At 48.5% G+C, this 22,727-nt stretch overlaps 1 protein-coding gene across 1 annotated transcript in view; it reads left to right on the top strand.

Moving 5' to 3' along the window:
* Positions 1 to 22,481, top strand: part of RAB26 (RAB26, member RAS oncogene family) — a 146,955-nt gene extending 124,474 nt beyond the window's left edge. Inside the window, exons 6-9 of the mRNA XM_054992205.1 lie at positions 17,928 to 17,993; positions 18,314 to 18,370; positions 19,358 to 19,434; positions 20,071 to 22,481. Of these exons, the coding sequence (XP_054848180.1) occupies positions 17,928 to 17,993; positions 18,314 to 18,370; positions 19,358 to 19,434; positions 20,071 to 20,173 (303 nt within the window). The 3' untranslated portion in view covers positions 20,174 to 22,481. The remainder of the gene's footprint in view (positions 1 to 17,927; positions 17,994 to 18,313; positions 18,371 to 19,357; positions 19,435 to 20,070) is intronic.
* Positions 22,482 to 22,727: the final 246 nt, after the last annotated feature.

Below are 22,727 nucleotides of genomic sequence, written 5' to 3'. Positions count from 1 at the left end.
CCCTCTTTGGCGGTGCTGGGGGCAGGGTAACCCTCCTGCCCCCCTCGATCTGGCCCTGAACCTATAGCACTACAAAGAGGAACTAGACAAGGATGTCCCCTGTCACCAATACTTTTCGCAATCACATTGGAACCACTTGCTGAAACAATACATAAAAATAACCAGTGGCATCACAATAGACAACAGAATCTACTATAAAATGAGCATGTTTGCTGATGGTACATTACTCTACATTACTGAACCTGAAATGTCCCTTCCTCAACTCCAAGAATTGCTCACAACATTTGGACAAATATCAGGGCTAGAAATCAAAAACTCTGAATCTAGTCTATTATCTATTAATCTAACAGTTCAAAATGAAACACTAGTACATCAGCATTATAAATCCCAATGGACTGAAACTTACCTACCTTACCTTGGGATTTTCATTTCTACGAACCCTGATCATTTATAAAGGATAACCACATCCATAAATTTAAATAGATAAAACAAGACCTTTACAAATGGAACAAACAACAACACACTTGGTACAGCAGCTACCATTTAATTAAATCTTTCATACTCCCAAAATTACTTCTCCTATTTTGAGCCATACTGATGGAGATACCCATGAAACTAATGAAAACATGACAAACAATCATCAGTAACTTTCTATGGGAACATAAACAGCCAAGAATAGCATTTTCTACACTAAGATTTAAAAAAAAACACAAGGTGGCTTTAATTATCCAGATATAGACATCTACTTTAAAACAACATGCCTAGGTAACATCATACTAACGTTACAAGCTGGTGACCAAGTAGATTGGATAAAAATCTTACAACCACTTCATTGCCCTCTATCTATCCAAGAGCTGATCTGGAGTAAGCCTAGCTCTTGTCTTTTGACAATCAGTCTTAATATTTTTTTTAACATCCGTACTAAAGACATGAAACTCCTACAGAAACAAACTGACTCTTAAGATATCTAAATACTCCACATTCCTAGCTCAGAATGGTTCTCCCCAGGCCAAGACTCAGCCATGAGTAAAATCTAGAGACAACACAAGATAACACGATTGATAGACATTGATTCCGCACACGTTGGATAATGCACTTCCAATCCTCTTTATAGATCATTTGGAACGGATTTTTTTGTGGGCGGAACAAAAAATCCACCTCAAACAATTGATAAAGTGCATTGAAAGTGCATTATCCGATAGGGATTTTTACCATTTAAAGTGAAGTTTTAATTATTGTTAAGTATAAGTTGTGAATAGATATGAATTTAATGGATATTATTTAGTTTATTAGGGAAATAGGAGATAATAATATATAAATGGAATAGATAGGTAAGGAATAGAATAAGATAAGGGTTGGAAAGCTGTTGGAAGTCTGAGAAAAAGGGGGGAGGGAAAGGGTGAGGGAAAATTGATATTTAGGTTTTTAACAAAAATGTTATTTGTAATATGTACTCACCTAATAAAAAACTTAAAAAAAAAAAGAAAGAAAGAAAGTGCATTATCCAACGTGTGCGGAATCACCATTGCCACAGAAAAAGTAATCCTAGAAAAGACAGAGCTGGAAAGGAAAATCCAATGGAAAATACCATGGTATTTTTACCTACAACTTAAACCCATGACTATGCCGATAAAGATAAAGGAAATACTGAATAAACCTGAAACAGAATTAGAACAACTACTGACCAAATCAGAACATATTTGTAAAAATCTAATCTTGAAGTTATATGGAATACTCCTACATACCAATAAATCTACAACTTTAACATGCCAAACAAAATGGCAACAATACTGTGGAAATCCTATATCAAAAGATCAATGGGAAGAAATCTGGTCATCAAATCTCTTAAAGTCATTAGTGATTAATACTAAACTACAGTTCTAAAAATTAATTATGCTCTGGCATTGTACTCCAAAAAGATGCCAAGAATATCATCATCAAAATCTCCCCTAAGCTGGGAAAAATGCAGCGAGACAGGCACATATATCTACTGCTGTTGGAAATGTAAATTATAGAAAACTTCTGGAGAGATATCCTCAAACATATAAAATATATAACTGATTATAAAATCCCATTGAAACCTGAATTAATCTTCCTAGACCAATGGCAAAGTACTAAAATTCCAAAAATCGGACAAGACCTAACTTTCTTAGTGGCAGCCAAGACAGCAATAGCCTCAAGATGGAAATAACTCAAAATACCTACACTGACAAACTGGTATTCAAAGGTTTGGGATAATTACATTATTGAAAAAAATCACAATTGGTATTCAACAAGCTGATCTGTTCCCCAGAACTACAAGTTTTACTGAACCATGACCCTCCTTCTTTGAACACGTCACCAAAAACGGTGTACAACCAACTATTCAATCATATCAGTCATTCTTAAATTTCATTCATCCATCTTTTAATAAATACCTACAATAACTGTCTGTATTTCATTCAGCTTTTAATCAATACCGACAATAAACTACTGTAAGTTTCAAACTGATAACAATAATAACTCTTAATGCAACTCAGCTTCTTGAAAACTCTTCAAAACAATCGAATGTGTCAGTCAGAATCACAGAATCACAGAGTTGGAAGGGGCCATACAGGCCTCCTAGTCCAACCCCCTGCCCAATGCAGGATGAGCCTAAAGCATCCCTGACAAAGATTCATCCAGCCTCTTCTTGGAAATCGTCATGGTTTAACAAAAAACGGAGAGAACATTATAATACAACAGCCATCTAAAGAGATATGTAAGAGATTGTTGTATTTGTTATTATAAAACTGATAAAGTATTTTTTTTTAAATCTGACTGTGGGGTGTTATTGTCCAGCATCTGCGAAGTCATCCCCCCACAACCCCTGGAGCTGTTCTGCAATGTTAAGAAAAGTAATTGTCCCCCGCCTCTTTTTGTAAGGTGCCGTATAAATATATCTCTTTAAAACATGTATACGTACATGGGAAAAAAGCAAACTGCTCACCTGCCTCATGAATGGAGAACTTGAGTAGGGATTGTTAGACTGAAATGCCAGTTGCTATGCTAGGCACGAGTGAGTTCACTCTGCGGCTGGGTTTGTGGATGCTCTTGAAGCCTCACCTTCCAGGAGTGCCTTTGGCAGGTGGCCTCAATCAAGGCATTTCCTCTGAGCCTGCCTTCCTGCTGACTGACTCAGCCCTGTATTGAACAGCAGACAGGCTCAGCACCGTATCTGAGGAAGACTCCAAGGCCCTGGAAACGTGGGATTTGCATTGGTGTAGTTAAAATATGGACCATCTCAGCTCCCTGCTTTGGTGGTCTCTCCATGCCCACTCGCGCAGGCGCAACTCATCTAGTAAACTGTCCAAGAAGGGCTGCAGTTATCTCGGGTGAGCAGCTCGGCTTTTCTGGGATGCCTGCACGTGGCCCCTCCTGGTGTGCGTGCTTCTGGTTCTTTCTGCATCAGCATCGCTTGGGCTGGACGCCCAGTGCTGCACAGCTGATCTCCCGCCAGCATTTCATTATGCAGATTCTCTGGCACGGTGTGGCATCTCTGTTTGTGAATATAATGTTAGATGTTTGTCATACGGGCTAATAATTACAGCATTCTCGCCCTGCTCAAATAAAAATAAAGAATTAGACATCTGCTGACTCAAATATTTTTCTGTTCTGGAATGAAAGTTTAGCCTCTGTGGAAGAGAGTCTTTTCCTCTCTTTCTGTCTCCCTCTCTTGGTTTGCAGGTTTTCTTGTATCCCTTGTCTTCAAAGGACTTGGAAGGTCACGGAGGTGTTTGGCTGTTCATCTTCCTCTCCTAGTTTAGTTTTGACTGATGCCAGCCAGGTGGCTAAATGGCTCATGGTCCTTGCAAGCTGCGGGTTCCTTTCACACTTTTACATGTGAGATGCTCCCCAAACCTGTGGAGTTAAGAGGTGCATCCAGGGCTTTTTTTCTGGGGAAAGAGGTGGTGGAACTCAGTCGGTTGCCCTCGGAGAAAATGGTCACATGGCTGGTGGCCCTGCCCCCTGATCTCCAGACAGAGGGGAGCTGAGATTGCCCTCCGTGCCACACGGAGCGGCGTGGAGGGCAATCTCAACTCCCCTCTGTCTGGAGATCAGGGGGCGGGGCCACCAGCCACGTGACCATTTTCAACAGGTGCCGGAACTCCGTTCCCCCACGTTCCCCCTGAAAAAAAGCCCTGGGTGCATCCATAGGAGGGTGCCATGACTGTGGCACAGATGATGCTGGACTGTGTTGTGCTTTTTTCAGTGTTGATTTAATGTAAAGTGTAAAGTGGACCAGTGGGGCTGGGTGGAAGTACCGTCACTTTATTCCAGCCAAACGTACCTTTTCCTCTTGAGGACTGAGCTGTGGTGGAAAAAAATGGTTTTGCAATTGGAAGGTACCTGTGATGCTGCTGGGAGAGCTCCCGTCAATCCACAGAGCAGTTAAGCAACTGCATTTACTGCAGCTTTTCTATATTTTTGAAATATAAGGGGAAGATGAAAATTCAGGAAGTACAAATGCACATGTGACCTTTAAAGGGGGGATGGGCACCAGTGAATTGCTTTTGAAGTAGGCGGGGGGGGGGCAGAACTGATGGCTGAACCAGCATTCAGTTTGCTTCTATGTACATTATGCGGATTGCATAGTCATTAGGCAAAAGCTGGCCTCATGTCTTAATGAAATGTATTGGTTCTTTGCATTTACTTATTTACTTTGTTTATAACCTGCCGTTTTCTCTGAGACTTTTTCTCTGAGATTTTAAAAAATTCAGTCAGACAGTTAAGACATCCAGTGAACAATTCAGTAGGACTAGGATTACAGAACTGGAAAGCAATGAAAGAGCAACAACTATATATTTAAGACATGATGTGCCGTAAGACCAAAAGTGAGTTACAAAGGTAGAAGGCAATTCAGTAAAAACATACAATAAACCTTGCAATAGGCTCCAATCTTACTCCAGATCTACGGAGGGGGGCAGGGGGGGTTGCTTGCCCCTGGTGCTGGCAAACAGAGGGCGCCAGAGCGGCTGCTGGCCAGGAGCTCACACTCCCGGCCCTATGGCGGCAGCGCGGGCAGTGGCGTGGGAGGGCTGGGAAGCTGCCCGCATCTTGTGCCTGCTGCGCTGACAGGACGGTCTGCTTGCCGCATGCTCCCAGCCCTCCGGCAGCAGTGCAAGCAGCAGCACGGGAGGGTTGGGAGGCCGCCTGCGCCATGTGCCTGCCACGCTGATGGGGTGGCCAACTTGCCATGTGCTCCCGGCCCTCCAGTAGCAGCGCAGGCGGCACGCTCCTGGGCGGGGGGGGGGGCACACTGCATGATGACGTCGCAAAATTGACGTCATCATGCACTCCCGGGGACAGGGGCGCAGCTGGACTTGGGTTGCCCGGGGTGCTGGCAACCCAAGATACGGCTCTGCTTACTCCCCCATCAAAGTGGTCTCCTGAGCTATTTTACCATACCACAACGCCAGTGCCTTGATAAGTGCCCTCTGTTTTGCGCACTCTGCGGAATGATAGAAGCATGGTGGACTTCCTGAACTCCTCTAGATGGCCATTCCACACAGTGGGAGCCAAGACTGATAATGTGCACGGACAGACAGTCATCGATCTTGCCCATTTGCAGGGTGGCACTTTCAGGCGATTTTGCACAGATGAGCGAAGTTACAACATTCGATTTATATTCCGCCCTTCAGGATGACTTAACACCCACTCAGAGCGGTTTACAAAGTATGTCATTATTATCCCCACAACAAACACCCTGTGAGGTGGGCGGGGCTGAGAGAGCTCCGAGAGAGCTGTGACTGACCCAAGGTCACCCAGCTGGCTTCAAGTGGAGGAGTGGGGAATCAAACCCGGCTCTCCAGATTGGAGTCCTGAACTCTTAACCACTACACCAAACTGGCTCCCATGGTTGTCATGGCGGGGCACAGCAAAAGAGGTGGTCCCACAGACATGAGTTTCCAGGTTCGTGGAGGACTTCGTAGGTGATCACCAGCACCCTGAACTGAACCCAGCAACAGATGGGTAACCAGTGATGGGAATGGTTGTGACGCGTATTTTCCGCCTAGTGCCTGATGGTAGCCAGGCTCCAGCTTCCCATAACAAAATGGCTTTTTGGAGTTAACTTCAAGGGCGGACCCAGGCAGAGCACATTATACTCGTGTAGCCTCCAGATAACCGTAGCATGGATTCATAGTTACTGATCTGAGTAAGTAATCCGTTTCTCTCTCTCCCATGTTCTGCTCAGAACTTCAGGTGTTCTTTGTGAGGGATTCTTTGCTGTGGGGAGGGGGGGCTCTTGGGGGTGGGGGTTGGATCAGCTTCTCCTTCTGGAGACCCCGTGTTTTTTTTCAGGGCCCAGGGTGGTGGATTGGGGCCTGGAGCCCTTTCAAACAGTTAAGACTGCTGAAGTGATAAATTCTGGACTGCAGCACCTGTTTGTCGAGTTGTGCATGGAGCACATTTGCAGCTTACCAGCCTTTGCAGGCTCCAGGCAATAATTGTGCCGGAAAACCCCTTGGCGCCGTTTCATGCAGTCCTTGGAAGAGATCCATATGCGCTTGGAAGAGATGATTGAGACTAACCCTCAGGTGCCAAGCTCAGCTGTCCTCATGGGAAGGCTGTCTTTGTGGTCCATCTAGCAGGAAATTGCCTGTGTGATCTCCAGAGAAAAAACTTCCTTAACATTTGTTAACTGAGATCCTTTTAATTGGGAGGTGCAGGGGACTGAGCCTGTAACCTTCTGCCTTACACACCTCTTTCCCGTTAGCTTGGCAGGGCTGGACTGCTGTTTGCTAATTACCCCACGGCGAATACAATAATTAATTCCTCTCCCCTGTTGTTGTGATTGTTCCAAATGCAAGCATGAGGTGAACTCATCCACAAGTCAGTGCCAGAAAGATAAGTTGTTTGTGATCATGCTACAGAAGTGCTGAATCACTGCTTCGCAGCTGTTCTCAAATAACTGAAAGCAAACAAATTGAAATTGAACCCAGACAAGAGGGAAGTGATGCGGGATGAAAAAGCAGAGATCTTGAGGATATTGTGCTTTCCAACCTTTGATGGGGTCCAGTTGACCTTGGCTGACTCAATGAAAAGCCTAGGGATTATATTGGATCCAGCACTGCTACTAGAGAAGCAAGTAAATGCAGTGGCAAAAAAGGGGCTTCTCCCAACTCAGACGAGCCTGGAAGATGGCCCCATACCTTGCCACGGCTGATCTGACCACCTGGATTCCTGCCAAGAACATCAAAACTCGACTACTGTATGTAAAGATGCCAGGCAACTCTCAAGAGACTTCACTTCATGAGTAAAAGTTCTTTATTGATAAGATGGCAGTATCATACACTTATGCCATCCTTGCTAGGACTGGCGGCTACCGACAAGTATCAAGCAGATATAGGTTCCCCAAGGCTACTCCTAATTCCCGCCCCCCTTTCTCCTAACAGTCCTCTAACTCTGCAGGCAGGAAAACAGGCTGTGTGATTCATGGCCTGCTCAAGGTCAAGCAGGCTCCCAGGCTCAGGAGAGATTACAACAGGAACAAACACCTCCCGTTCCCAGTTTCCCACCCTGGATTCAAATAACAGAATCACCCCAACAGCATCAGCTTCAGCTGCAAGGGGGTATTGACAGGTGATCCTGAGCACCTGACACTGTAATTCACTGGACATAGGTCTCTCTTCAAAGTCAGCCTGGAGACTCCAGCTGATACAAAACTCTGCAGTTTGTGTACTCTCAGGAGCTAGACGGAGCATGCACATCACTCCCATTCTGCAGTCACCCCATTGGCTTCCCATCAGCTGTTGGGCTCAATTCAAGGTCATGATTATTACATTCAAAGCCCAGTTTGGTGTAGTAGTTAAGAGAGGCAGGACTCTAATCTGGAGAACTGGGTTTGATTCCCCACTCCTCTTGAAGCCAGCTGGGTGACTTTTGGTCAGTCACAGCTTCTAGGAGCTCTCTCAGCCGCACCCACCTCACAAGGTGATTGTTGTGGGGATAATTTTAACATACTTTGTAAACTGCTCTAAGTGAGTGTTAAGTTGTTCTGAAGGGTGGTATATAAATCGAATGTAGTAGTAGTAGTAGTAGTAGTAGTAGTAGTAGTAGTAGTAGTAGTAGTAGTAGTAGTAGTAGTTATTATTAGCAGATGGACCCTCATGGGTCAGATCCAGCAGGGATCATGTTGCATTTTTGTTCTATGAATGTCTTAGCTGTTGATTATGTTGTATTCACATGCAGTCTGTAATCCACCTTGGATCTCAGTGAGAAAGGCGGACTATAAACAAACAACAGCAACAATAAATCCCCCCCCCCCCAAGTCTTGTTGTCCACTTTGGAGAAGAGGCCACCAGATCAGTTATACAGATGCATCAATACCGCTGGAGGGGGACAGAGGGGAGATGGTTTGAGCACCTTTGTTTGTGACTCTTTACATCCGATTTTTGCAGCATGTTTTTGAGTCTGCAAGGGAGTGTGCATTGAAGAGGAAAATGTAGACATGCTCTTTCAGGGGGTTGAGTGGCAGGGGAAAGAGAGAGAACTACCCTGGGCCCCTGCATGTCAGAGCCAAAAGGGGAGCTGCCTGCCGCCCAGCAAGAGCACATTTTTTTCTGTGCAAACTCTCATACATGACAGACGGTGATTTTGCCAGTGCACATCTGTGCAGGAGTGGCTTGTGACAGATTAGAGCATCAGTGACGAGCATTGCTTATGCGCTGGAACTAGGCCAGCACTTCTGGGTTGCCAGTTAATAGTTGCTATGTGGAAATGTTCTTCCATTGCACCAGACTGCCACTGTGGAAGGCAGCAAGGGAGGAGAAGGGATCTCTGCTGACTTCTGCCAGGAACAGGCCTGGGCTGCAGCAAGAACTCCAGGCTCTTGGTTAAATGGTTTTATTCAGAAATCAAATATTTCAATATATGTCCATAGGATTACTCAGAAGCAAGGTAAGCATCTAAGCAGTAAGAGCAAGATTGACAGGAATAGTAATTCTTGGGAAAAACCTTCCTCTTAACACACATGTTTGCTCCTTCTCCTCTCCCAACAGTAAACGGGATTTTTGGTGTGAATTTGCCCTGAGAACATCTTGCATAGCTGTACTATCAAGTTGAGTCACTGTGTAAAGCAAGACATAGCAATGCAGTACACAGGGTCATGAATACTGAAAGTTTTTACAGTCCGTTAGATAAGCACCTGCACGCAGCCTGTGAAAGAAACAGTTACGGCATTGGCAATAGGACATCAAGTTACAGTATGAAGCATTGGTTCAGTATTAGCATTGGCATGGATGGGGTTCAGACATGACACAAGAAGTCCATCTTGGGCCAGTCACAATCTTTCCACCTGAGCAACCTAACAGGGTTGTCGTGGGGATACAATGCTGGTGGGGGGAACCACAGCCACTACCTTGGAGGAAACTGGAGCGAGAGAATGGCTACCACCAGGGTTCTGGTATGAAAGCAAACCCTCTGAAAAATCCCTTGGCCTGATTTGCTCAGAAGACTTTCTCTGATGAAATGAAAGAGTTTTCTCAAGCAGGCCTGCGGCTGAGAAACTGTCTTAGTCTGAAGGCAAAATAGTAAAGAGTCCAGTAGCACCTTTAAGACTAACCAACTTTACTGTAGCATAAGCTTTCGAGTACCACAGTTCTCTTCATCAGATGCATCTTACTGATGAGAGCTGTGGTTCTCGAAAGCTTATGCTACAATAAAGTTGGTTAATCTTAAAGGTGCTACTGGACTCTTTACTATTTTGCCTTCAGACTAAGACAGTGTTGAATTCTTTGGTCAGCCCTTCTTTCCCTCCTTTTGAAATGCTGTGGTTTGGATTGCAGAGGCTAGTGCTCTTCAAGGGTCAATGCTGAATGTCTGCCCATCACATTGCGGAGGAGTCTGTGGCAAGATCTTGGACACTGTTGCCTTGCATGAACGTGAAGTGGGTCCCATTTATTTATTTATTTATTCCAGATTTCTATTCCGCCCTCCCCTGCGAGCGGGCTCAGGGCGGATAACAACATATCAAAAATACAATTAAAAATTCATGTTAATTAAAAACAACACATTTAAAACAGGATGGTGGACAGCCTTCACAGGGAGGGTTAAGATTTATACCCCCCTTTTTTCCAGGCCAGCGGAGGCCCAGCCTCAGCCTTATGCCTGGCGGAACAACTCTGTCTTGCAGGCCCGGCGAAAAGATAGTGGGTCCTGCTGGGCCCTGATTTCAGCAGACAGAGCGTTCCACCAGGTGGGAGCCAGGACCGAAAAGGCCCTGGCTCTAGTTGAGGCTAGGCGGGCCTCCTTGGGGCCAGGGGCCACCAACAGCTGTTTGTCCCCTGATCGGAGTGTCCTCCGGGGAATATATGGAGGGAGAGAATCCCGCAGATACGTTGGTCCCAGTCCACACAGGGTCTCCCCCGCCTTTAGACTCCAGTTGCAGCCCAGTTGCAGGCCTGCTTGGAAAACCCTTTCCTTATTTCCTCAGAGGAAATCTTCTGAGCAAAACATGCCAAGGGATGCCTTGATCATGGGAGGAGAGGTGGCGGTGGAGTCAGCAGCTGCAAGACGCCCCTGGCCTGCTCTGAGCTGCCTCTCTTTCCAAAGAGGCCTCTTTAACAGCCTGCTTCCCGGTCTGTCTTGTTCCTCCAAAACACACCCTCGGCAGTGACCATTCCCCTCTCAGATTCAGCCTGATCTTTCAAGCAGGCGTGAGAGAAGTCTTGGAGGAGCCTTATTCATTTGGATGCTTCATCTGTAAAATGGGCTGCATAGCACAGTGTGCTTTACTGACTCCCAGACTCTCAGTTAAAGGCCTGCTGCTGTTTCCTGAGGAAATGATCCAACTTTGTGCGTTGCCTGATCCACTGACGAGGAGCAGATGGACTGATGGCAGAGGCCGGGAGTTCACCCTAAACGGCAGGTTAATTGTGCCAGAACCTGAGCGGTGAGGCACAGTCTGCCCACCAAGAACCTTTCCTGTTTGGTCCTCTTGTGGCCACCAGATCTGGGAGGTTAATGTTTTCTAGTGCAGCTGACATGTGGCTGTGCTTATGGGTCTAGCAATGGGCTTGAAAACATGAACTGGGTCGGGTGGACACCTTTAGGTTCCTGAGAGGGTAGACCGTGATGTCCAGTGGCCAGGCTCTGGTCGGGAGGAATCCCATGCCTGGTAGAGCTTTTTACAAGACCCAAATAAATGTTGCAAATGCATGCCAGCTGGCCTGGGATTCATCTGGAATTTGGCTTTTCATTCTGGAAAACTTCCTTGAAAATCCAGGGTGCTTTTTGTGCCTGGAAAGAATGTATGGTGTAGATGTGAGGCCTTTGACAAAGTCAACAGACCCCCCTCTTGTCATGCTCCTGGTTTCCATTTGCTTGCTGACAACTGTTTACACGGGGCTCTGTGCAAACATCTTGTTTGCATTAGGGAGTTTTTAATCTGTGTGATCTATCTCCCTCCTGTTACTATGACAGGCTAATTTAAAATAAATCTTACTGTATAAAAGGCTAACCGTGTTCCAGACAACTGACTTCCTATCCTAGTGTGCCTCCAGAGGGCGCTGCCATGTATGGAAGCCCAGAAGAGGAAGCCTGTCCTTCCACAAGTGCACCACAGTGGGAAGCCCAGGCTGGGATCACGCATGGAGCAGGTGGCAATGCCCACCACCCACCTTAACCCAGTTGGGATCAGGAGCGGAGCAGGGGGCAATGCCTGCTTCCCCTTCAACCTACTAGGTTCAGGCGCGGTGTTGGCAGCAATGCCCACCACCCACCTTCACCCAGTTGCAGTGCTGGATCTAGGCACGCGGGCGCCCGGGGGCAAACTTTGCCTGGGAGCTCCGCGTGTGCGCGCGCGCGCTCCCGGCGCTGCATGATGACGTTACTTGTGACATCATCACATGGGCGGGAGCCATGCGCAGCAAGCCAGCCGCTCCAGCGCCCGGTGAGTCGTGGAGCTGGCGGTAGCGCAGGCAGGCAGTGGGGCGGCTGGCAGCCTTACCGCGCACGCGGCTCCCAGCCCTGCGCTCAGCAACCCGCACGGCAAGCCAGCTGCCCCAGCACACGCTCTCGCTGCCAATGGCTCCACGGCTCACCAGGCACTGGGGTGGCCGGCTTGTCGCGCGGCCAGCTGAGCGCAGGGCTAGGAGGCCCTCCGCACAGTTAGCGCGCCCCACTGCCCTGTGCCGCCCATGCGGCAAGCCAGCTGCTCCAGCCCACGGTGAGCCGCGGAGCTGGCAGCAGCGAGGGCGTGAGCTGGGGCAGCTGGCTTGCCGCGCGGCAGGCTGCACACGCGGCAAGCCAGCCGCCCCATCAGCGGGGCTGGCGAGGGTTTCCCAACCCTGTGCTCAGCCTCCCGGGCAGCTGGCAGCCGCGCCCGGCACCCCCTCTTTAGCGGTGCCCGGGGCAGGCTACCCCCTTGCCCCCCCTGGATCCGGCCCTGCCCAGTTGGGATCAGGCACGGACCAGGAGGCAATGTCCAACCCCTCTTCATCCAGCGGAGATCAGGAGCGGAGCAGGCGTAAATGCCCGCCCTTTCCTTCACCCTGTTGGGATCAGATGTGGAGCAGGCAGCAATGCCTGCTCCCCTTCACCCAGACAGAATCAGGCGCACAGCAAGTGACAATGCCCGCCCTCCCTTTCACCTGGACGGGATCAGGAGCAGAGCAGGTGGCAATGTCTGCCCCTGCCTTCATTTGGCCGATATCCGTCACGGAGGAGGAGGCAGTGCCCGACTGCCCACCCTCCCCTTTCTAGAGCCCGTTGTATTTTTCCCCAGAACGGGCTTTGTTACTAGTTTAAAAATAAATTAGCTGTTGACACTTTGGGGCTTTTTGTAGTTCCACGTGTAACTCTTTCCCTGGGCAGAGGATATAAATGGTGACGAGAGGCAGCGTCTCTCAAGCACGTTGTAGAGTAAGCATGGAAAGAATTCCCTTAAGGCAGAACGCTTAGACCAGTAGCCTTGAAGAGTATTCTGTGAGAGTACGTGTGTTTATTGAAGTTGTTTGATAGCCCAGCTTATCTCCGGGTCTTAGCCAGGCTGAAAAGGTGCTGCTTTTCTTCCTCATTCCTGGGCACTAAACGCCAGTTCGAACATCAGCACCCGTAGCCCGTTTCTGGCAAGTGCCCAGGGTCAGAGTTTGAATCACCTGGGGAGAGGAATCCTAGTGGGAAGAGTGCCTCTCTGAGCAAAGGGGCCGAGCTTGAAGAGGGTGATTGTGGCCCATGTTGATGGTCGTGGTGGAATGGAAAGATGAAGCTGGGCTTTTGGGGAGGGCTTTGGATATTGTCACCGGCCCCGTGAAAGGCCCTGGGAAGCCCAGATGCACTGCGGTGGTGTCCTGTTGGTGACCCACTCCCATTAGCAGGCAGTCCGCGCACTTGCACATTGGTTGAAGCCAGGGCACGGCAAGGCACGGCCTGGGAGGGAGGGAGGGCGGCTGAGTGGCTGCCTGGCAGATTTGCATCTCTGAAGAAAGACTGCATCCTGCCCACCAAGTGGCATGGATGTGAACTTCTTTGAGCGTTTTGAATATTGTAAATATTAGTGTTAATGGAGAGTAAAATATCCTGGTAGCCTCCGTATTTTCCATGTCAAAGTCTGGCTGTTGCACATAAATCAAGTGCTCTTCCAGGAGGGAGAAAACTCTTAATTTTGCTCCTGTCAGTACTTAACAGCAACCAGGCTAGAGCCCTACTGAGAACTGCAGTCATTTTTGGCTCTCTGGCAGCTTTGAAAGCACTCTTCCATTCCTTTAATGCCGCAATTAGTTTGGGGAAGTTTTGTTTTCCTGGCCCAGTTGTTGTTAATTAATCTGCTCACTTATATGAAGATTCCTGCAGGTGCCAGGCCAGAAGAGCTCTCGAAGGTGCAATGCTTGGAGGGAATGGTGTTTTCTTTCCATTGCTCTTGGGGAGAATTATTTCTCCTCCTACACAAGCAGAGGCCCGGGCCTGGATCCAATAACTTGTGTGTCTATAAATGCTGTGTTCGTCCCATTCTTGAACGCTGAGCTGTACAAAGTTTGAAGCCCCTGCCTGCGAGAGGAGCCCCGTCCCCTTCCCCCAGTTCAGTTCCCATCTTCCACAAGCAAGGGGGAGAGGCTCTCTCAACTTGGCTGCTGTTTGTCAGAATCAGAGCTCAAAGTCGAGGCAGAGTTTAACCTCAGCAAGCTCAGTATTTTCCCATCCCTGATGTGTCGCTGCCCATCTCTGGAGGAGAAGCAAAAATGGTGACAGCCTCCACGGACAAATTTACCTGGCATGCATACGGCCACGCTGCTCAGCTGAACTGCAGAGCCTGTCTCCCTGTGGCTTTTGTCAGCTGGCAAGCCTGTCTCACAGGAAGAAATCTTCTTTTGCTGGAGGAAGGCTTCCTGCCTAACTGAGCAAAGTGGTAGGATACAGTTTGTATGCACACCAGAAACAAGTGTGTGGCAGTGTGGGGGAGAGATGGCTCTGAAGCAGAGCCCGCTGTGGAGGTTCCTCTGAGCACGCCCTGATGAAAGGAACGGGAGAGGCCTGAGAGCTCAGTGGTGTTGCTAGGCATTCCTAGTGGTGCTTGTGCAAGAGACCCCTTCCCACTTTAATAAAGCATCCAGATGTGCTGCTCGGAATCGGGGCCTGGGCACTATAACCTCTTGGTCTGATCCTGGCCTTCCTTCCCTTGGGCTGCTGTTGGTAACAGCACTGGGGCATATACAATCCTTAAAGGGTAAGGCATGTTGGCAGCCAGGGGCCTATTTTCCTACCTTTCTGATATGCATTTAACAGCAGCAGTAAATTGGCACGGAGAGAGGGAGGGAGAGGGGATAAGTTGGGCAATAAACTTACATTCTCAAATCAATCATTAATGAAAGATTATGCAAGGATCCGCCAGCTGAATCTCAATGACTTCACTGCAGGAGTCCAAGACTGCAGGAGTTACAGCTTTATTGATAATCCCCAGTTCAGCATCCCAAAATGTTCTTTGTGAGGAATAAAGTCTGGTTCTCAATACCCAGCGTATATAGACATTTAAACACAGCCCTGTTCCCCCCCTTCTGTCTACAGCGGATCTATCTACAGTGAATGGGAAGGAATCCAGCTACAGTAGATATCTACAGGAATGCGAGCTAAGAGAATGTTTTTATAACGTCAAGGTTATGTCTCTGTGGCAACGGCTCTTTTCTTGCTAAAAGTTCAGCATAGTCAGATAACATAGTCTGTGCTGGGTCAGCTAACAGGATCCTTTACACACAAGATTTTACACAGCAGGTCAACGAATATCAAGCCCCAGCATAAGAGTTAAGTTAAAGTGTGGCAGGGGCTGCTAGACCATGAAGCTTGTAAAGTATAGCTTATGGCAGGGGCCATGATGACGCTCACAGATGATGACAAAGTGGGGTAGATGTGAGAGTGCTGCTGGATTCTTTTCTGTGTGAAGCACATGGTTTGGGAGGGAAAGAGTGCAGAGCCCAGCTTTAATAGACTGGGGAAAGATAAGAAGGAGCCTTGTCTAACATGGGGACCCAGTAGATGTGGCCAAAATATTACCTGGTGTTTAGGTGTGGTATACTCTGGTTTACGTGTATCCTTGATGTAGGTGATTTTCTATGGAACTTGCCCCCTGCATATCAAGAGTTCTCCAAGGAGGAGAACTTGGAGGACAGACTGTCCATCATGGTTGATCTTGCAGGTGAATGTCTGGGTGTGTCTTGGTCATCTCCACGCAGTCAGGGTAAAAGGTGAGGCCCTGCTTCCTGCCTCGCATGTACACCTCAGCTGTGCCTCAGAGTCCTCTACGGAGCCCAAGGATTCCATGGAACATCCTGGCCAATGAGCTGATGGGGAAATTATTCCTCAAAGTCACAAAATTTGAAGAGCAGCCTTTGAGTAGGGCCAGGGCTTTTTTTCTGGGAAAAGAGGTGGCGGAACTCAGTGGGTTGCCCTCGGAGAAAATGGTCACATGGCTGGTGGCCCCGCCCCCTGATCTCCAGGCAGAGGGGAGTTGAGATGGCCCTCCGCGCCACTCGGCGGAGGTGCCGGAACGCCGTTCCACAGCGTTCCTGCTGAAAAAAAGCCCTGAGTAGGACCAAGCTCTTGTCAGGTCTCATTTCGTTCACAGGAGGCTGTGCCAGGGAATTTCCTGTGCTCCCGGCTGAAGGGCAGAGCACTGACTCCTACTATACATGTTGTGATCCTTCTCCTGCCTGAGTGGCCTTTTGCTACTTGCTTCTCAAAACGACCGGAGAAAATCCACCCTGAGATAATTGGATAAGGACTTTTCAGGAAGGAATTTGTATTTATTGTACTATGATATTGTATTGTACTCTCAACTTTGTTATTTATATAGTATGTAAGTTTCACTTGAGGCACTTGCACTTTAATTATTCACGACTGTATTATTTTACTCTTATCTCGGGGTGAGTTTTCTCTGGTTGTTTTGAGTGTCGAGGACCGAGATAGCCTGTTTTTGTTGTTTTTGCTCCTTGGTTGTCTGCTGGCCCATTACTTTCTCTCTGAATGGTCCACCTGAATCGGGGAAGGCTTTGCGCTCTTGTGTCCTGTTCCAGGGTCTCAGGGTCACTCCATTTCTCTTTGCAACGTTTTCTTAGGCCTTAACATGTGTTCTGTACTGGGGAGGTGGGGGAAGGGAGAAACCAACAGCAGAACCAGCAATTGCCTCCAATCTTGTAGGATATTCCGCAAAAATTAAATTGCAAATGAGACTAATGCCCCTAATTAAAGTCATTATTGAGCAGAGGTAATAAGCAGGCACTGTTGGGTGGAAGCTGCTCCTCACAGTGTTTAAGTTATTTTGTGCTGCCTGCTGGTTTTGTGTGGGAGGGAAAGGGCTTTAATAAAGCTCCTAATTGCTCGGCCCAGGGGATGGCGTTGCTGCTGCCGAGCCCTGTGTACATGCAAGGCATAAGAAGTGGTGGAACACAATATGACCTCCAAACTCCTGTGTGCTGGAGAGAGTCTCTCTTTGTGCAGGATTACTTAAACTTGAGTGTTTCTTTGAAGGAACAGCGATAATCACTACTCTGGCATTTAAATGTTCACTGAAACACTTGAAACACTGCCCTTTCATAATTCATCAGGCCTGGGGAATCCTTCCCCCTCTCTTGAAAGAGTGTGCCCTGGAAACGTGAGCACAATCATGTGCTCCTGTTCTGTGTCCAAACCTGAGAGCTACTCCCCCACCCCCGACCCTGAGGTGGGGAAAGGGTAGTGGGCACCACCACAGAATGGCAGGCCAGATCTCAAAATAGCTGCCATGGGAAGGGGTGGGGCTCATGTAGGGAGGTTCCAAGCCAAGCATCATCCGAAGGTGGAAGCAGTTGCTCCCAAACAGGCGTTCTCCACAGCTGCAAAGGTGATACTTCCTGGACTTTTCTGAAGCACATCCCATACCAAGGAGCCAGCGGAAAACGGGGACTGCCTCTACGATTTGGGGAAGGGATGCTGTTTGGTTTCAGTTTCCCAAGAATTCAGATGTACTTTTCAAACCCAAGATTAGGGGTAGCACTGAAGTTTGCAGCCTCTACAGTTTTCATGCCATTTGCTGTTTCCTTGTACCGTCGGTTTTGCAACAATTGCACGCAAGTGACATATAGAAAGCCTTAAAAAAACAAATGAATCAGGAACAACAAAAACCAGCACAACAAAAAGGGTCACAAAGACAATACACAAAGTCAGCCAGAAGTGAAAAAAGGCCTCTTGGGACATCTCAGTAGCAGGTGACAAGCCTGACAGTTTTCAGCCCCTTTTCATGAAAGAGCAGCGGTGCCACCATTGTGCGAACTGGAGTCACCTGCTTTCCCCGTGCTCACATGGACTGGATACAGGATCCCCCCCTCCTTTCCTCTGTAGGTTTTCCGAAGGAAGCATGCTGCCCCTTGTGCTGCTGGACGTTTGTTGGTTGTCTAACCTGTACCTTTGTCTTCTCTTCTCATTTCCATTTTCTCGGCTAGGCTTGGCTAACAGAAATTCAAGAGTATGCAAAGCAGGATGTGGTCCTTATGCTGCTGGGGAACAAGGTGAGTGGAGCGAGCTTGGACGGATCTGTGCGGAGAACAGGAATACACTGATGCCTCTGCTGCTGAGGGAGGCGGTGTGTGTGTGTGGGGGGGGGGAGGGATTTCAGACTCTTTCTCACAGGAAGAGCATAACTTTGGCAGAGAGTAGATGATTGTCAAATACCCTGAAGCGCTCGTGGGCTGGCAATTCTGTCCTGAGCTGGCTGTGTGGCTGAACTGGCTCAGCCCCACCGGGAGCATCCGTGATGTGTGGAATCAGCACCAAGTGTCCAGCCCTCTAACCGGTGTCTGAAACACTATTGCCTTCTCATTGTTTCTAGGTGGACTCGACACAGGAGCGAGTGGTAAAGCGAGAAGATGGGGAGAAGTTAGCCAAGGTACGGGGTACCTTGTCCGCACCGGGGTTGTGCATACTCACCATGACAACAAAATGAGATTCTGCTCCCAGGGAAGCTGATTTCTGGGAAGAATTGGACACAGTGCAAGTGCATCCAATATACATACTTTGCATATACAATTTATTTTTCTTTCTGCTGGAGCCATGCTGGGCAAGGTGGCACACATACCCCCAGCTCTGTGGCTGAAGTACATAGGTTTGTAAAATTAAATGTAAGGCCCAGGGGTCATTTCGTTGAAAAAGAGCTGGAGGAATTCATTAGCATAACACATTAGCATATACCATGCCCCTTGACATTGCCAGAAGTGTGTCATTAGCATAACTGATTTGCATATGCCACACCCCCTGACATCACCTATCCTGGCTGTTTTGGACCCAATCCTGGCCATTCCGGGCCGAAATTGGGCCCAAAATGGCAAAAGGATGCTGAAAATGGCCGAAAACGGCCCCCAAATGGTCAGGATCGGGCCACTGCTGGGCAGGAGAGTGATCCACCACCCATCAGAGAGGCCTGATCCGGGCTGTTTCGGCCCCAATCCAGGCCAAAACGGGCCCAAAATGGCCGAGTCAGGTGGGTGGGGCCACCTGACATGTGACCTCTTTGGGGAACTGCCGGAACTGCGTTCCCACGCGTTCCCCCTCAAAATGAGCCCTGGTAAGGCCTGTTTCAGCCTTTCGTGGAACCACTGCATGCACGCAGCCTTTGGTTGACACCCATTCTTTAGATTCCCAGTGGTGGAGCACCTGGCTGCCTCAGAGGGTTCGTCTAGCTGAGAACATTCTTGTTCCTCTCCCTTCAATTTTTTGTTTGTTTGTTTAAGGGCTGTAAAAGCCCTGGTGAAGGCAAAGTGGATTTCATCAGGATACCTGGATGTGGTGTGTCTAGAGAACAGTTGTTAACTTTAGGCTTCTGCAGAGAGCACATGCTGAGAAAAAAGCAGGTTGTGACTCTTGTCTTGTTGGGCAGGAATACGGAGTGCCCTTCATGGAGACCAGTGCCAAAAGTGGCTTGAATGTGGACTTGGCATTCACGGCCATTGCCAAGTAAGTGCATCTCTTTGGCCTTCCCTTCTCACCTGTGGTTTGCGTTGGTTGCTCAGATCATCCTGTGGGGCCATTGACTTTCAGGGCCTCTTTGGGCCAAACGTGTCCTCTCTGCTGGGAGTTGGTTTGTGAGGGATGACCGTGCGAGGTGGGATGTGGGAGCCCTGAATGTGCCCTTGGCTCTGAGCTGGGAGGTTGGACTCTGTGATCTTTTGCCGCTAAGCAGGCAAGGGTGGGAGTCCCCACTACACTTGCCCCTTGATGTATGTTGACATGCTTGGGCCCTAAAAAATACTGTACAGTACCGTATCTTATGCCTGTTGCAATTCTGGCTGCTAGAGCCCAGCTACAGCACAACTGTAAGGGGGCTTCAGACCAATTTAGTCATAATCCCGCCCCCCCCCCCCCCGCCACCAAAGAACTCTTGGGAAGTGTCGTTTCATGAAGGGTTTCTGATCTAAACAAAATAAAGCTGCTTTGTAGTTAAGTCCCACAAAGTTCAGGAAAATACTTCGCTAGCCCATTGCCTGCACGTGCTCAACAATGAAGTCCTTACTTCCTGCAGGGAACCAGGTTGTTAGCCCCTGTGCTAAGAAACTTGTCAGCTCACCAAACCACCTTATTTTCCATTTGCAGGGAGCTGAAGCACAGAGCGATGAAACTTCCCAATGAGCCCCGGTTTAAACTGCATGACTATGTCAAGAAGGAAGTGAAAGGTGCCGGCTGCTGCAGGTCATAAGCGCAAACACTTTCCTATGTGCATTGCCATTGGAGGGAGGTGTGTATCCCTTGTACAGAGACTCACAACAAGCCTCCTGTATATCATGCTGGATCCATCTGTGTGCCACCCACCTCCCTCCCTGCCTCTCCACTGCGGAATTCCGCATCTCTTCTGTATCTCCATACATTTCCCCCAGTTAATGGGATAGCAGGAAGCTTGAAGGAGCAGGCAGGAGTCAGCATTTTCTTTCCGGGGCGGGGTGGGGGGCAGCTCTGGCAAAATGGCTCAAACGTTAACTGATTGGGGTTGGAGGATATTAAGATGAACCGCAAGTAAGCCACCGGCTGGACCCAGCAGCAGGTGGGGAAGGAAACATCATGGCCAGCACCTGCAAGGGATGTGTTCTGCACGAGCGTAACATGAAAGGGAGTCGTGTGAGCACACATGGGCTCATGCACATCCCATTAGTGTCTGTGGTATTTGTGCAGTACACGTTGCCGATACGACTGTTCCTCCTCCTCGTTCCTTCTGCAGTGTAGTGGGTTGCTTTCTGGATGTGACCCGTGCAGGATCCTCATCCCTTCAGGCCTCGATCCCCACTTTCTGTAGGTTTGGGTCAGAGGGCTTCGGTTGCTCCATACCCTAACCTGGCAGCTCTGCCCTTTTGGGGCTTTTTATTTTTGGTGTAGTGGTTAAGAGCGCGGGACTGTAATCTGAAGAGCTGGGTTTGATTCCCCACTCCTCCACTTGAAGCCAGCTGGGTGACCTTGGGCTAGTCATGGCTCTCTCAGAGCTCTCTCAGCCCCACCCACCTCACAGGGTGGTTATTGTTGTGGGGATAATAATGACATACTTTGTAAACTGCGCTGAGTGGGCATTAAGTTGTCCTGAAGGGCAGTATATAAATCAAATATTATTATATTATTTTTCTCAAAGAGCAGCGTGGGCCAGTACACTTAGCTAAGCGTAATGTGGTATGTGTCCTGTGCTGACTTCTTTTACTCGCACAAGTTTACTATCATCTGAGCTGGGCTGGGGAGGCCACTGCTGTTTTCCACAACGTTTTTGCTAGCCCTCCTCTATTTGGAGAAGAAAACATTCAGTCTCTTTCCCTTCATTGCTTTTTTTACTCCTGGAATTTCTATTGCTTCATCCCAGAGTGTAAATGCTTTGTGTGTTTTTGTGGTGTGTGTGGTGTTTTTTTTTTGTAGAAAGGGGTGCAATACAAATAGTTTTTTATACACTGGAAATTACTGTACTTCTTTTGAACCTGTTTCTCCCAGTCGGTTCTTTGTTGTGATTCCTGCAGTTGCTCTTGGAGGCATGGCAAGCGGCACAGCTGCAAACGTCACACTAAGGAAGTTGGCAGCAGTGGTGTTTGCTTGCGGTGTGGTCCAGATCCTCACATGCAGCAGAGTGTAGTAGAGAACTGACTGCAGGGAGGAGTCGCACCCTGGGAACAAAAGTGGCACTGCGGGGGGGGGGGAGGCAGGGCTTAGACCCTTCCCTCTTGAGGCACTGGTTTCCTTTGAGGGGAGAACGAAGAAACTAGCACTTTTGGCCAGAGGACTAAAGGATAATCTTGAAGCTGGCTTTTGGGAGGGGGTTGTAGGAAGGCTGTTCCCTGGTGCCCCCCCCCCCTTGTCTCTTGAGCAGCAAGATGGTGCTGGTGTCCGCATAGCAATGTGGTCAGCAGTTCGTAGCCAGAAGCCCCCTGGGGCCTTAGCCCCTCACCACGGGGGGTGGGGGTGGGGGGGGAGGGCTTAGCCTCCCATTAGTGCTCTTGAAAGGAGAAGGGAGAAGGGCTGCCAAGTTCTTTGCAGCCTCAGCCTTCTTTCCCCATGTCAGCCTTCATTGCTCAGTGTTGATTTTTCTTCTTTGAAAGGCCTCAGGCAGATACTTTTGAAATGTGCCCCAAACAAGCTTTGAATCAGAATATGTTACGGAAAGGCCAGTGTGCATGTTCTGTGCATTCCGTTCAAAGCTTTAATGGTCCGTTGTAGTGCTGCCTGGCTGGGGAAAGCAGAGCCTGTGCAGCGTGAACCCAGCCACGGGTTTTTAGATTTTGTATTGTGCCTGGAAAGGCAACACTAGCGGCTGCTCCCTGGCTGTGCAATTTTGCTTCTGTAACATCCCTTTTGTGAAAGATGCATGGACTCCAGCGCAGCCTGCCGGCACCTGGTTGCTGTTTCCAGCACAGGCTGTTCCTGCCCTCTAGGGACGGAACCCTGTCCACGCCCACAGCACCTTCAAACAGTGTTACGTGTACCAAGAACTTGCTGGTTCTTTATCTTTTCTTTCTGTTCCTCTTAATAAATGATTTTTAAAATAATGATGCTTGCCTTTCTCATCTGTTATATACAACCTTCACAAAAGCAAAAGAAAACCTTTTATCCAAGCAACGCATAACCCCAATCACCACTTTTGAAGATAGTTCTAGCAAATGAGAGCACAGCCCGCTGCCGCCTTGTTTCCTGTTCAGAAGTGGCGCATGCCATGCGAGCTGAAAGTCCGTCCCTGTCTAAGGGTGCTGCAGGGGGACCGTAGCGGATCGTGTTTAAGATAGAAGTTT

Source organism: Eublepharis macularius, chromosome 12, assembly GCF_028583425.1.
Source record: "Eublepharis macularius isolate TG4126 chromosome 12, MPM_Emac_v1.0, whole genome shotgun sequence".
Taxonomy (NCBI): domain Eukaryota; kingdom Metazoa; phylum Chordata; class Lepidosauria; order Squamata; family Eublepharidae; genus Eublepharis; species Eublepharis macularius.
The sequence above is the reverse complement of the archived record's forward strand: the minus strand, read 5'-3'. Positions and strand labels throughout refer to the sequence as shown.